Genomic DNA, 15,063 nt, shown 5'->3' with positions numbered 1-15,063 from the left:
GCAGCGTGTTCTGAGCCCATGACATCATCAGACACCATCAGTTAGAGGCTTTGCAGCCTTTGCAACAGCTTTTCCCCCGCTGCCATCAGAATGTTGAACTTTTAAACTCTAAACTGGACGCTTCATCACACTTGCAACATTATTTTACACCAACAAAGCGCTGAAAAATTTTATAATCCTTTTTTAAATAGAACACAACTCAATGACTACTGCATTTTTGCACCATATTTATTTTACACTGCACTGAACCTTTCCATATTAAAGCCCTTTTGCACCATTATTTATTAAACTGGTTTTTTTTTCTCCATTATTTACACACTGATCACTGCTGCACTTTATAATTGCAATGTTCATTTCACTGTTGTAAGCTGTTAGCAATGTAATTTTGTTTTATATCCATTCTGTGTATACAAAACGACAATAAAGTTTGTCTAAGTCTTAAAGTCTAAGTCTTAAAGCATCCTTCTTGCCATATCAAGCATTCTTCAACAAAACAACTTCACAACAAGGCATAATGTAACTGCAAAACCCCCAAATTACAAAAATCTTTCTTTAAATACCCTTAACTAATTTCCTGAGGTCTTAAATTTCTGCCTAGTTTGAGTTTGTTGTTATTTATTCTGTTTTGGCCTCTTGGACAAAACCTCACATAATTTGATCTGAAGAAAATTTCCTTGTTTAATAATGGTTTCATTTCCAATAAAATAAAAAAAAGGCTTATAACCCGGCAGCCTTTTGATTCAATTTAATAGAAAAACCAAAAAACATATCAACTACTTTTTTTTCTGTACACAGTCTATTTTATATTTCAAAAAGCATTAAAGTCTAAATCCCCATCCCTGTTCATATTGACCATCATCATGCCTCAAGTCTGGGCTTTGAAGTAGTGTGTTTGGACTGTGTGAGGAATTAAGTGTGACAGTAAAATAAAACATTCATCTGGTAAATATGGCATAACATAAACGCCAACAGCAGGGGGGCTCTGGAGAGAACAGCAGGGTGTGCACAAACACAGACACAAACGTGCCAACACGGGACACGCTACGCCTCACACACCACAGAGAAAAATCAGAAGTGCTAACCAGAAAATGACTTGATGAATAGAATTTCAAAGCACATTTTCACACAAAGAGGGAGGGTACGTCGCAATATAAGCAGAATAGATGACAGTAGAGAGTAAAATGAGAAAGTACAGAGGGTCCCAGGGGAGATTTTCTACAACCTGTGCAGGTGAAGTAAAAAGTCACAGCGTCATGCCATCTACAAAGGCATCATCTCTAACATCTATAACATGAAGGATCAGGGAGTTAATGGAGTGAGAATATAGAGGAGGAGAGGGGGGGGGGTGACTCACCGATGTATTCAAAGACGAAGACGACGAAGAACGGCGTGACCAGGTCATTGATGCCTTGAACGTAGCCGCTGGCTGGATGCCGGATGGCCCAGATAAACAAAATCCGCTCAAAAATCTTTAACAGAGAGACAGAAACACTTAGTCCAACCAAAAACAAAAAAAAGAAAGAAATTAGATCACTTTTAAAAGATTAAGTTGTTTTTAATTTGGTTGAACCCAAGAAGCAGTTTGGATGCAGTGTTTCGCCTACAGCTGTGAAGAAACATGGGGCCAAAATTCACACTCTGAAATGTGTCTTTTCCCAAATGGCCTGAGAACCCTTTAATTTGGAACGAGTGATTACAGCACAAGCGGAAAAATTGAAAACAAATACACATTTCAGTGCTCCTGCTGTGCCATGTAACTGGGAGCCAATGTAGCAAAAAACGGCCCCATGTTTGTCCAGTTTTTGTTTGGTTTGGGTATTAAAAGAAACACTGCAGCGTTAATTGTGACAGATTTGACTGAAAGCGTTTAGTAAAGGAGTCGGGTGTGGAAAAAGGCAGCCATATTTCAAACACAATCTGGTTAAAATAAAATAAAATAAAAAACAGTTAAATGGATAAACCAATGCTCTAGAGGTGTGTTAGTAAAGTCCATTAATTTCACACATGGTGAGAAATATTAATTTTTCCCCTTCTAACACTGTTTTTTTCCCCTCCCTGATGGAAGTCGCCTTCTGATCGGTCGCCACCATCTTCAGTGTTGCAGCTGATTCTCTTTTTTTTTTTTTGGTTTATTGAGTCGCTTTTAGAAACATTGGAGAGTTTAACTTTAGCAGATGACATTAACTTAAATCACTATGTGATTAGAGGCTACCTCCTTCACAGACAGCACAAACTAACCTAGCTAAGGGCAATAACTGTGCTTATTTTTTATATGAGGTACTTATCTGGAGCTCCCTTTTCTTTTTTTTTATGCATTGCCTTGTTTCATAAATCAGTTATTTTACCATACAGTAGTAGCCATTCAAAATGTCCCCACTTGATGGGCCCTTGGCTGGTCCTCTGCTCCCCCAATTGCTTTTTAGACATCAATCTTTGTACTAAAATATTCTCTCTGTCATAATTAAGATCTATAGAGAAGCATCATCTCCTGGTCACCTGTAATTCAGTGAAAGGGTGGAGTCAAGAGTAAAAAAATATTCATGCCCAGGAGAAGGCCAGTGGCCAGAGTCGACTGGCAATTGAATTGGAAGGGCTATTTTGAATGGCTGCTACTGTAAATATCTAACCGATAAGACATTTATAGTTGTTTAATAGAACTGGTGGGTTGGGTCTTTTAAAAAATCTATTTAGTTGTAGTTGCTCAGATGTATTTTTGGTCCTAATCCACCATTTTAGGGCTTTCTGTTCACATTTCCATTTTTTTATAAGGGACTTTTTAATGCTGGGAACTGAAGGTGACTCGACACTCAGCTTGTTTTTCTTGTGTCCAAATGTCCTTCATCAACGATAACTCTCACATCTTCATGTAACCCCACCTATCTGCCTTTCTTCTTTTCCTTGGGTAGTGTTGTGTTTACAACAGTCGAATTACCAGTTTCATTTTTGGACTTAAAATAACACAGCAATGTCAGACAGTAGCCGATCTCTGGCAGATTCTTCCTCCACCTGCCTGCTCCTTTCTTATCAAAGCTGCATCCATCAAACAGGGAGAGCTGCTGGGGATAGAAGGCCGAGTGGGTAATGGGACTTTCTTTTCATGCAGCCTCCAAAGCTGACATGCATATTTCACCCTGGCAGCTAAACACAGAGCTATGCTGTGGTAAACGACGCCAGTATTCTTTCTTTTTTTTTTTACTTTGGTTGGAAAGAGCCATCTTATTGTTTCTGTGTGCTTCCAAAAAAAAAAAACCCCAAAACAAACAGAGTGAGAGATCAATGTTTGGAGCGCATTCTGTTAATCTCACATTAACCTCAGGTTTTTCCAGCACAGCATCTCGAGGACAGGAAATCGGCTTTCCTTGTGCCTCCTGTGTCAAATGGTTATGGCTTCATCCCATTAGCTTGAGACCCTGAGGACCAAGATAAAGCTAATCGCAAAAGGTGGAGAGGAAATTGCCCCCCCTTCCCAAAAAAAAAAATGGAGTCAAGGATGAAGGCTCTTCATCGATGTCTTTTACACATAAACGAGTAAAGAAGCTCGGCAACAATCCAGCAGCTCAAACAGTTATCACAGCTAAAACGATAAAACAATCGCTTTCTGCTTTTTTACCTTTTTAATTTTAGGTTTTCCATTTCATTTTTTCAGTGCATCTTTATCACATTTTTATTTTGCATTCAAAAAAAAAAAAGAAAAAAGCGGAGCCATGTTTACAGTAGCAGCTCAGTATGTAGTGGAGATGTCAGGGATTCATCCTTACCTCTGATTACAGCAGTTTAACCTGTGCAGAACAGTGGCAGCGGGAGGTGGCGCTGCCTGAGGCACTGCGTGAACTACAGAGCCGGGGCGTCTAACTGCGCTTGTTGAACTTCTCCTTCGATTTTACACGTAAACATTTTTACACCAGTGTGAGTGTTTAGCAGGCTCGTTCGCACCTGTGTCAAGGTCTACGCACTAAGCACCCTCAAGTGCTGGCCTCCTAATTAGCCCTCACCTCATTATGGGGACTTTTCTTTTTGTTTATGGCTCTTTGGCTCATATCTATGACAGTCCTCCACAGAAACTGTGAATAAATAACCCCTGGAAATAAATAAAACCAAGTTTGTTTGTGTAGGAAGCTGAATTTCAATGTTTTGCCATTAGAGCTGCTGATTCATACCTGTGATGAATTAAAAGTAAATAAATCGTGCTCAGTATTTTAAAGCTATTAGTGATTAAGACAACTCTGGTAAGTATATGTAACATTAAATTATGTTAAAATGATGCAGCATTAAAAACAAAATCTAAGATGTATAAATAGAAGAAGTTGCATATTAAAGTGCTTTTATAAGGCAAATATAGAAATACAGGTATTTATTGCAAATTAAATTACTGTTTTTCAAAACAGTTGTGTTATTTTAACAACTTTATGGCCGCTGCGACCCTTAAATCAGGAAGTGACTGTTATATTTGGATTTTGACGTGGATCCACAGTGTCTGATAGATGGACTCAAGTGTTTATTTGATATTGGGTGATATAAATGGTGGAGAGTCAAAGCATACTTTACTGATCGATTAGAAGGCCAAGATAGGCAGCGGTAGGGTCGACAGCCAGACCATTGCTGGTTGTGTCATGCAAAGTTTCTTGATTGATGTTCAACATAGTTTAAATACAGATTAAACCTCTCTAACTGAAACAAAGATCCTGTAAACATTTTATTTTAATCACTAACTGAAGTCTTTGCCTGTGGTAAAGAATCTTATTATTATAAGAGTTGCAAATGCTGAGCTTGCTTTGTATTTGAGGACAAATTAAATGAAGCTCTTAACAGTCCAAGAAGGGCTAAAATGGTGAAAACTCGACATCGGATAAAAGGCTGCATGAAAAACATCTGCTTTTAGAAGCTCAGGTTAGTCGAGCTGCAGAGAGAATCTCAGCAAGCAACAAGGTAAAAACAGGTACTTATAGTTTTCCTTTCTTAATAGAAAAGATGTAACTAAAGGTCAAATAATTTAGATCTAGTCTACAGTGTGAAAGAAAGTGTTTTTATTAGGTGTTGTTTTGCTTAGCTAGTGTTGCTAGAAATTGCTTTCAGCAACTACTGGCTGCTTCTCTGCTTTCATTATTTCTTTAGCCTTTATTTGTTTGGTTGATTTTTAAATGCATTTTTTCAGGGAAATGAATCCAGCTACCATTAGCTTAAGGCTCATCCACAACCAAAGAAAAAAAACAAAAGCCCCTCCACAGCCATCTCAGTCTCAGGTTTTCTGCTGAAGCAATTAATTGTAAAATTCTTTCAAGGCTTTTGCCACCTTTTTACCTGCCGTTTTTATAAAAGTGGCTAACATACGTCTTAGTGTTTAAACTGTTGCTCATTTCTACCACAACCAAACTCAACCATAAAAGCATATTTCATATTGAGAAGCACAGACAAAGCACACCAAAAAGACATAAGAGTGTCAGTCATGCAGAATAGAAAAGTTCAGGGTTATCTGATTTCATGCATGCCAGAGGAAATTCATTCTGTGTTGCTGATTTTAATTTGTGCTTTCTTCCCATCATGCAGTGATGCTCAGTGAGGGTTTTCCAGTTACTATTCTGCTTCTTCAGGCACCAAATATGACTATTTTCTTATTTAGTTTTAAAAAAAAACAGTCAATTCACATGATTTTAAGTAAACCTAGACTTCTCTGTTGACAGGCCCAGAGAGTCTACCTGAAAGCAAAAAGGAAAACCCTCTTAATGTGAGGTGCTGTGTGTGCTCCTGCAGGGGGTCTCACCTCTTGGACAGAAGCTTGTTGAAAAAGAGGAATAAGAGGATTAGTTCTCGGTATGTCAATGTGAATCTGCGGGGAGAGAAAGAAAGAGAAAGACAAACAGGAAGCAACGGGCAGGTTAGCACAGATCTGGCCATTACAGACAGTGACAGAAACAGAGCGAGCGCAACAGTTAGTGGATTGGTGTTCTTGATTGAAGTCAGACTGGGGTTTCGGTGCTCTGAAATGGAAAGCAGCTGTGGTCTCGGGTGTGCAGATGGGTGTCTTTGCATAATGGGATGTCTCTGTGATGCCGCTGTGTGTCTGTGTGTGAGAGAGACCACGTTTCCACCATTTCAGACCGTCAACCCCCGCAGAGGAACAATACAACAGGCGGACAGATTCATCAGAAGGGAGCCAGACGGATGCAGGGCGGCAGCTGGAGACGGGCCGGCTGAAATAATCGTGTGCGCTTTGTAGCCGCGGCCCTGGACACCTTACCTCTGTCACCTTTGGCTGCAGCACCAAATTTTCAGGGCTCATCCTAGGAATGTCTATGTGAATCTGACAGCAATATGGAAAGGAAAAGGGTTAGAGAATCAAACCAGCACATAGGCGGAGCCAGTGTTTACCAAGGAGTCACATCTCCAACCCCATTTTATAACATTAAAACTACTACTAAACGTAGACATATGGGCAACGACACAAAACCTTAATCTTAGCAAAATCATTCAAGTTCACTCAGCAGAGGCAAAAGATGGTTGATTAACTATATATCTAGACTTTGACAAGGCCATTCTCCACTCTTAGAATGGATTAGTTGGAAAAACAACCAACATATGGGTCAGACACTAGCCAAGGCATTGGCATAGGACCAATCAATTCGATTGGCTGACCAAATAACCAAAAAAATTGTAACTGATGAGTCTAGTTTAGTGTATAAACGGCAAGTAATTATGGACCTAGAAAACAATTACAATGATGTGTTCATTTACAGCATGTAAATGTTGGCGTTAAACCTGGTCGTAACACTAGCACTAACTTCCAAGACGTATTATCAGCAACAGTTGAAGTTGGATGCAGGAGTTGCCATGCAACTGTAGGGTTGGTGGTTCCAGCCCTGGTTCTGGCTTTCAATGTCATTAACCCTAATTAACCAATTACCCCATTTACACTACCCTTGAAAAAGCGATCCATGCCGAGACCGGTCCAGGCTCGGATCAGTTAAACAGGTCGAGCTCGGTTCTGATGACCGTTTACACATCCCGCTTTATGGGTTCCTCGACTCCACGCCTCCTAGTGACGATCTGCGGTATTACTGCCAGTATTGAAGGAGGAAATCAAGCAGTTGGTGGCGGTAATGCACCAAAAGTTGTTTGCCAACCGCCATAAAACACAAGAAGACGAAGAAGGAGGAAATCAAGAAAATCAAAATGGTGGCGCCCGTCACATTCAGAAAGTTATGCTTGATTATTATTGCTGTACTGTCAGGCGAAGACAGCAACCTTTTGTGGAATTACTTGAGAAAGTTAGCTTTTGGAATTGTTGTTTATTGTTGTTCTTCTTTTGTTTTGTGTTGGTCGGCAAGCAACTTCCAGAGAGGCATTGCCGCCAACTACTGCAATGAAGTTTGAATCGGGATGTACAGCCAGACGGAGATGACGCGTTCTGCTCATGCGCTCTTCTTATCAGAGAACCGAGCCAGGGAAAAACCGAGCCGATCCTACCTCTGGAACTGGTCTGCAGTTAGCTCGGTTCAGTTGTGTCTAGCTCGGTTCAGTTCAGTTTGCTTTCCATTTACACACGATAAGTTATCTCAGTTACTGAGCTCGGACCGGTCTCAGCACTGTTTTTCAAGGGTGGTGTAAATGGGGTAAATGTTACGGTCAAAGTGATCAATTTATATTGGTTTGCCCTGCAACCAATATGGATTGTTTAAAACACTATCAAATAAGATTGGTTGTGAACATTCGCTACAAACCAGATTGCTAAATTCAACCAATTTTTGGGTTGAATTGACAAATCACTTTTTAGGGCGTGATGCATATATATGCTGATCTAAACCATTGTCTATCGATTCCACAGCATGATGCTGCCGCCACCATGTTTAAAAGAAGCGATTCCATACAAATAACATTTTGCATGAAAGATGAGAATTTTAACTTTGATTCAACTTCAGCAGGTCTATGAATGTAAAACAATCTGAGGAGAAGATTACAGGAACTCACTTCACCTTAAAGAAATCCATCAACAGAAAGACTCAATGTTTACAAATAACAGTCTACACCCAAAAGGTCAGAATAAGTAGGCAGAATACATTTTTAACCCATAAATTTCAGATTTTAATTTACAAGAACTATTTTCTACAATCCGGATACCTCCTGGTGGAGGTTTTCTCAGGACACACTCAAGTTACACTGAAATACTGGCCTAAAAACGGGAGGCCAATACTTTTGTAGGACATTTAATTGTTCCCTGAATTTTACAGTTCATCCAAAGCTGCTATAATCCGTCTACAAGACAGGATTCAAACAATCGTCAAAACAAAGCGTTCCAGCTCTGTGGCAGCTGTGACGAGGAGATCAATAAGAAACTGGGCCAAATATGAAAAATGTGTGCAGCTTTGTGACCGACAGCCCACTTTGAAGTTTCCTATCAGCTTCAAATGAACAGGAAGAAGTCGAATGTTGAAAAGAACGAGTATGCAGCTGGTGAAAGACTGACAGATAAAAAAAAAAGAGGGAAAAAAAAAAAATAGAGAGATTTTCAAAGCCAGGGAAAAGTGCTCATTTAAGCAGCTCTTTGAAGCTGGTTGTCCCTGCCCTGAATAGAGCCTGATCATGCGCTCATGTTGACACTGACCATGACACAAACAGTCCAGGAAATACATCAGGAACAAGAGTAAAGGACTCTATAACAAGGAAAATTGACTAGTCCCTGCAGATGAATTTCTGGATATAAATCCGGATACAAAATAAGCACAATAAGCTTAAATTGGGCTTCAGAAAAAATAATAATTCTACTGTTAAATAAAGACCGTTTATGTCTATGCTTAGACATTCACATCCCAAGGGTGAACCATCTATTGTTAACTCCTCTGAGGTGACCTGAGCTTAGTGACATGATGCATAATCCTGCAGGTAGGAACCAGAAGGTCCCTAATTTGCTGTTTAAACGATGCTCAGCTGGTACAGATGTGAGCTCGGAAAATAAAATTATCTAAATAACTATGCATAGAGCTGCAGGTGATTGATTCATCCACTCATGCACAGATCAACCTAATAAAGTGACCAGTGAGGGTATGTTGGAAACCTCATGATTCCTTGGAAAGGCTCTTCGTGGGATTCATCTCGGTATCTGCAAGTTTGGGAAATAATGCATATAATCTGACCTCTGTATGCAAGAAGGAAAATTAACTGAACCGTTACGATCACTGAAAGGTGTAAGAACATCATTCTCTAAGGGGATAACACGGGTGGCAAAATAAACATGTCTACCAGAAAATCAAAAGGAATGCTCAGATTAGATCTGATGGCGTAAATTAACCTGCCACATAATCCTAATTCCTCATCCAGACCCTTACCAAAAGGGGAATATGGAACAGCAGAAAAACAGAGCCATTAAGCATATACCTGTCTGTATGTGTCTTGATGGTGCTCATCATTGCGGGAGTCGTAGTACTGCTGGATAAAGCCAAAATATTCTTGTCTCTTCCTCTGTAGAACGCTCTCCCGCCTCTCTGCGTTGGCAGGCAGATAACCCTAAAAGGCAAAGTCATAGAGAGGATTTAAAAAAAAAAAAAAAAAAAAAAAAAAAAAAGTAAGAAGCGAGAAAAGGAGAGGGGCACGAAAAACTTTTGCTTTCAATTTTAAAATGGAGCTATATTTGACGTGCTTTGGATTTTAACAGACTCCTGTTTTAAAAATCGCATGGCACCACTCATCGTAAGTTTTGGATCCTAATTGAAGCAGCAGGAGGCTTGTTATAAAGCAAAGTTGTGGCTGGGAAAAAAGCAAAATGCCTCGGTAGTTTTCGCTGCCAGTTGCCTGGCAACTCTTATTTGGAGAGAAACAGACAAGTTTCCTGTTTATATGCTAAGCTAATCAACTGCGAGCTACAGCTTTTCGTTTTTAAACAGAGATGCAGTGATGATGTCCCTTCATTTTTTGTATCCAATTATCTTTTAAATGAAGTCAAATACAGCAAGTATTTCATATTTCTTCTACATTGATTACGAATGCAAGCTTGCAGGTTTTTTTACTGTGTTTAAAAATGATTAACCAAGAAAGCACCTCTCGTTAATCAACACACCTTTTGCACAATAAAGCATGGTGGGGGTAGCATCATAATTTCTCTTCATTAGGGTGGCAGATCAGGATGTTATATTCAAACCTTAGAAATGAACTAAGACCATTTTAGTTTTATATCAATTGATGGCAAACAACTGACTGACAGATGGAGGACAGATCAAAGTAAAAGAATAATCCACTTATCTGTCAATCTGCATAAATCCAAATCTCTTATCTACAAAATAAACCCAATAAATGGAAAAAATTCAAAATTGAAGTTACTTATGAATCAGTGCAAAAACACCAACAAACAAGGGTATGAATTCCTTATGTCACTAAATGTAATTTGGGAGCAATTTGTGACGTAATTAAGACCTAAAATTGATCATATAAAATGTAACACCTTCATTTTATGTCTAAGACCATGCAGAAACCACAGGGAAGGATGGTGCAAGTTAATGGTAGTCTTTTAATGAAGTGATACATTTCTAAGAGGTCTTTTTAAATTAGAAATATATTTTTATTCTTCAGGTAGCCACTAATTTGTTGCTCTGTCACATGTAATAATAAAAAAAACTGAAATGTTGACTTCAAATGAACAAATCAAGAAAAATGCCCTTAGTGAATTAATAGTCTGAGGATTTCTCTTGTTTTTCATCAAAACATTTTGCACGCCCGCCAATGGGGAGGCGGCAACTGAGCCCGTTTTCTCAAGTCTAGGGTAGAGGGGGGACCCTGAATGAGCTCCTATATCTTTTGATACAAATAATAGTTTATTTTTATTTTTTGCAAGAGAATTGCAGCCTTATTCTTAAGTTTTATAAAATCTTCTCTTATTATTACTTTCTTTGGATGATCCACAGCAGTATTGGGAAGTACACCCACCAGCCATTCCTTCTAACTGGTTATGCTGCTAACGCAGTTTCTCTGAAGTTTGTCAGGCTGCTATACATGAAGCTGGCTGCGCTGCAGGTGGAGACAGGCAAATACAGAACCTGAATCTTCCCCTCTGTACACGGTCAGCCAGCAGCTGCATCACTTAACATGAAGGGTAGAAGGCTCCCACCTGAAGAAGCCGCCTCAAGCCGCAGGTAAAGCTTTAGATCGAACAGAACTTTAGATTTAAAGCCTTAGAAGGTGGTCAGAGCTTAAAGCGCTCTGATGGAGCAAAAATTCAGCAGTTTCTGTTAAGGTTTTTTTTCCCCTTTTTTCCTAGATAAACTTATAATTAAGACTGGGCCAATTGGTGCTGTGAGAAGTTTTGAATTTGACTGACTATATGAACTACAATGCTGCAGTGGAAGTGAATAAATACAAAATCCAACTGTACAGCCTTAACTGCTTCAGAAAGATTTTGACCAGAACAGTTTGTGGTCCAATTTAAACATATGACACAAGTAGAAATCAAACAAGTAAAAACCCATAAATGGGATCAAATGCGACTGGAGCAGGTATGGAGAGCCAAACGTGACTCATATTTCATAAATTAAAAACTGGATAGATCTCTATTAAAGTTAACATTTAAATGTTATTTGAGGTGCATGCTTTAAATATATAAAAAAAATGTTTTTTTATCGTTAATCATTAAATATTTTTCACTAATTTAACTATTCAAAGAAAAAGTTCCATAAACAAATTGTAGCATTTTAGGCAAGACCTCATTCAAAGATTGATTTATCAAGAACAATGGTGTCAGCTGGCCTGACCGTTTGAATTATCCTCCTTTAGGGCAACTTTTTTGTAAATTTGAAATATTTTCTGCTTTAAATGATTTAGTTAACATGAAACCCTAACCCTTTATTTGTAAATTCTCTCTTAAAAAATAAATATATAAGAGTAAAGTAAGTGTTTTTTGTATACAACAGCTTTTGTGCATGTGAAATGTTATAAATCAAAAGCAGAGGCACGTTATACATTAGCGCCCACCACACACACAGCCCACTCCCCTTCCTTCGTCCGCTCACTGCATCCCTCCAGGTGCTCCAGCATGGACTCCCTCGAGCGCACACCACTGTTTGAGCCTCGGTGTTTACAGAGAGGAGCAGTGGCGCTAAAGATGGACTCATAAAAGGAAGCCATGAGTGGCTCAAAAGAGGCTACGAAGGACAGGGAAGGATGTTGCCGTGATGAAAGGCAAATTCTCCTAGTGACTAAAAACGGCAGGAAAATGAATCATCGGAGCTGGAGTTCTGTGTGGAGGCTTGTATGTATTAAAGTTAGCTTAAACTGCTGCAAGTTAAATTTACTGTAGTCTTGGTAACTGTGTTAAGGGTATTTACAATACAACAGATGTTGTTTTGTTTATTTAATTTCACAGTTCATTATCAAATTAACTAAATTTTTAAATAGGTGACATTTAGGACGGATAGATGACTTACATGGGGGGGAAAATCCTGTGTTAAACTGCCGATTGTTTCTCTGATACACATCTAGCATAATTTAGATAATTATTTCATTCCAGATGCTTGTTTTCTTTTTTAACTTTTGACACTTGTTAAAGATATTATTTAAGGTCCAATAAAGTTTGTTTAATAACTTCTGAAAAGTCTATAAAGAGATTTAGTCCTGTTCGAATTTAATTTTAAAATGATAATGATTTTAATTAGATCCCATCATTTAGCAAATGTTATTTATCATTTACGTATTTCAAGACCTGAGTGAAGTTGGCCCCCCCACCTTCTTCAAATCAGACAAAATTAGTGTCAAACGTTTGTGCAGCAAAAATTGGCGTTTGTGCTGCTTTAGCTTTGAAGATATTAATGAAAATGTAAAGGTCAAAAGGTCAACCAGCCCCCCCACCTTCTTCAGATTAGACAAAACGTTTTCGTTTGTGCCACTATCATTTTTTACAGGTTAAAATTATATAATCATAGGTTAGCAACTTATAATTTATATGAAATTCAGAGTTTCAGAATGAACAAATGTTCACTGACCTTTGATTACTTCTACAAACAATTATTAATGTATTAAATATATTAACAATGATAGCAGTACAAAAAATGTATATATTTGAAAATATATTAAAATATATTTATTTCAAATATTTTATATTTAAAATAAATTTTAAAATTTTATATTTTTGTATGACAAAAGTTTTCATTTGTACTGCTATCATTTCAATGATATTAATATTTTGTAGACGTCATCAAAGGTCAGTTAACATCTGTTTTTGCTGCACAAACCAGCACAAACGGAGCTATTGAAAGTATGATTGCCAATTAAGAGGACCGCTTATTTAGATGATTCACCTGGAAATAAAAGATCACCCTCTATATCTTTAAGTAATATTGTCCTGAAGTAACGATACTCTTACAGTGAATAGATACTGTTCTATTAATTGTGTTAGGATCCCGAGTCAGTTTTTATTTTGTTTTTTTTAATATATGTATTGTTGGTTGGGGGTCCTGGGGGGATTCTCAACCGGGCTGCCAAATGAGCTATTGCAAACTTTTAGCTGTGTGGCTAAAGTTTGGTGCTGCCCTGGCCTTCTTAGTTATGTGTGTGGGAATGCGAGAATGAGAGGGCATCCCTATGCAGTCCAGCTTATGCAACCAGCAGAAAGAGGAGCGCAGCCAGAGGAGAAAACAATATCTGCTGGATTTTGGGCAGATTCTAAAACAAACATGACTTAAAAGTTTTAAAACTATTAAAACTTAAATTGAGGCCTGATAAAACCTCACAATTTTAACAAAAACAAGCTGTTCTTGCTATCTTCCTCCGAGTGGATAACCAAGTAAAGAGGCAGTTCTTCTTATTCTTATGCAAGAAAGCTGAGGAAGTTTGTTTTTCCCTAAAGATCTTGGAAAAGTATCTTTTCTTTGTAGAGTTTCAACTGTAAATAATAAAACTTTGTCATCAAGAGCAAATATAAAGGATTCTGCAAATGCATTGCAAAGATGTATAAATATACCAATTTAGCTGTTTTTTCAGATGTAAGATTTCAATTTTTGGCCTTGAGAGACAAACAAACCATGTATTTTCAGCAGACTGTTTCCTCTTTGCTGTTTACTGTGGAGTCCCCAGACTCCGGTTCTTAAAGGTTCAAGAAGTATTGAGGGTTATTTGTTTCTTACAACACACAAACAGATTGATATATTCTTGGCTGACACATTCAAACCCTAAGAATGGTTCAAAGCGAACTGAGCTGTTAGAAACAATATAAACAAGCTGTCAATTATTTCTATTCCAGTCATGTATTTGTCATGACAATTAAACCCACATGTAATATCTAATTTTACAGCTCACATCATTTCCTTCATCATGATTCTTTTCCTCATCTACACTGCCTCCCAGCCAACGCTGCCATGCATCCAGACGGCCATGTTTGTGCCAGCACAGATCAGGCTGAACATTGGCCATGTTTATGCCCGCCCCCTCTCCACCCCAGACTTTCTACCCAGCAGTCCCTCTGCCAAAACATTCCAAGCGTCACACGTTGAGGCGGCTCCATATGCAAACACCGGCTAGCTTGCGTAAACACTCACAAAAACAAAGCGCTACAGGCCGGTTACAAAGCGCTGGGCTCAAGTGCGAGGTGCAGGCTGCCAGGCGGGGGGAAGAAGAGTTGAAGGTTAATGGCCAGCTTAAAGGAGGGCACTCACTAATGCAGCTGCATTATTCCCCAGTTGGACGGCACCAGGATATCAACAGTAAAATTAAAACATTGCTACCATTTCTACTTATGTGTTTTATTAATATTACAAATATTGTCAGCCTGACACGCTGCTTTAAATTGTCCTCCTAATGAATCTCTTCGAATCCTTTTATCAATTGAAAAAATAAATTTCAAAAAGTACAAGGGGTAAACTGACCTTCTAAAATTACATAACCCTAATGCTGCCCCTAAAATGTATTAATTTAAAAAAACTGAATTAAGATTGGCTTTTTTCCCCCTTTTATCCTTAACACCCGCCTTTAATTGCTTGTGCACAAATGTATTGCATACCAAAAATGATATTGGCCAGTAAACCAATATAAATTCCACATGCTTGTGATATATCTCATTTGAAAGCTAAAACCTTTTAGTTTCTGATTACAGAC

General features: G+C 38.4%; 1 protein-coding gene across 1 annotated transcript in view; it reads right to left on the bottom strand.

Moving 5' to 3' along the window:
* Positions 1-1,354: 1,354 nt before the first annotated feature.
* tbc1d22a (TBC1 domain family member 22A) overlaps positions 1,355-15,063 on the bottom strand; it is a gene marked incomplete at its 3' end in the record, with an annotated part of 48,915 nt that continues 35,206 nt past the window's right edge. Inside the window, exons 7-9 of the mRNA XM_015397389.1 lie at positions 9,367-9,495; positions 6,236-6,298; positions 1,355-1,469 (exon numbers count right to left, since the gene is read on the bottom strand). Coding sequence (XP_015252875.1) covers positions 1,355-1,469; positions 6,236-6,298; positions 9,367-9,495 — 307 coding nt within the window. The remainder of the gene's footprint in view (positions 1,470-6,235; positions 6,299-9,366; positions 9,496-15,063) is intronic.

The sequence above is a fragment of the Cyprinodon variegatus genome, unplaced genomic scaffold, assembly GCF_000732505.1.
Source record: "Cyprinodon variegatus isolate N-32 unplaced genomic scaffold, C_variegatus-1.0 Scaffold28, whole genome shotgun sequence".
NCBI classification, from domain to species: domain Eukaryota; kingdom Metazoa; phylum Chordata; class Actinopteri; order Cyprinodontiformes; family Cyprinodontidae; genus Cyprinodon; species Cyprinodon variegatus.
The sequence above is the reverse complement of the archived record's forward strand: the minus strand, read 5'-3'. Positions and strand labels throughout refer to the sequence as shown.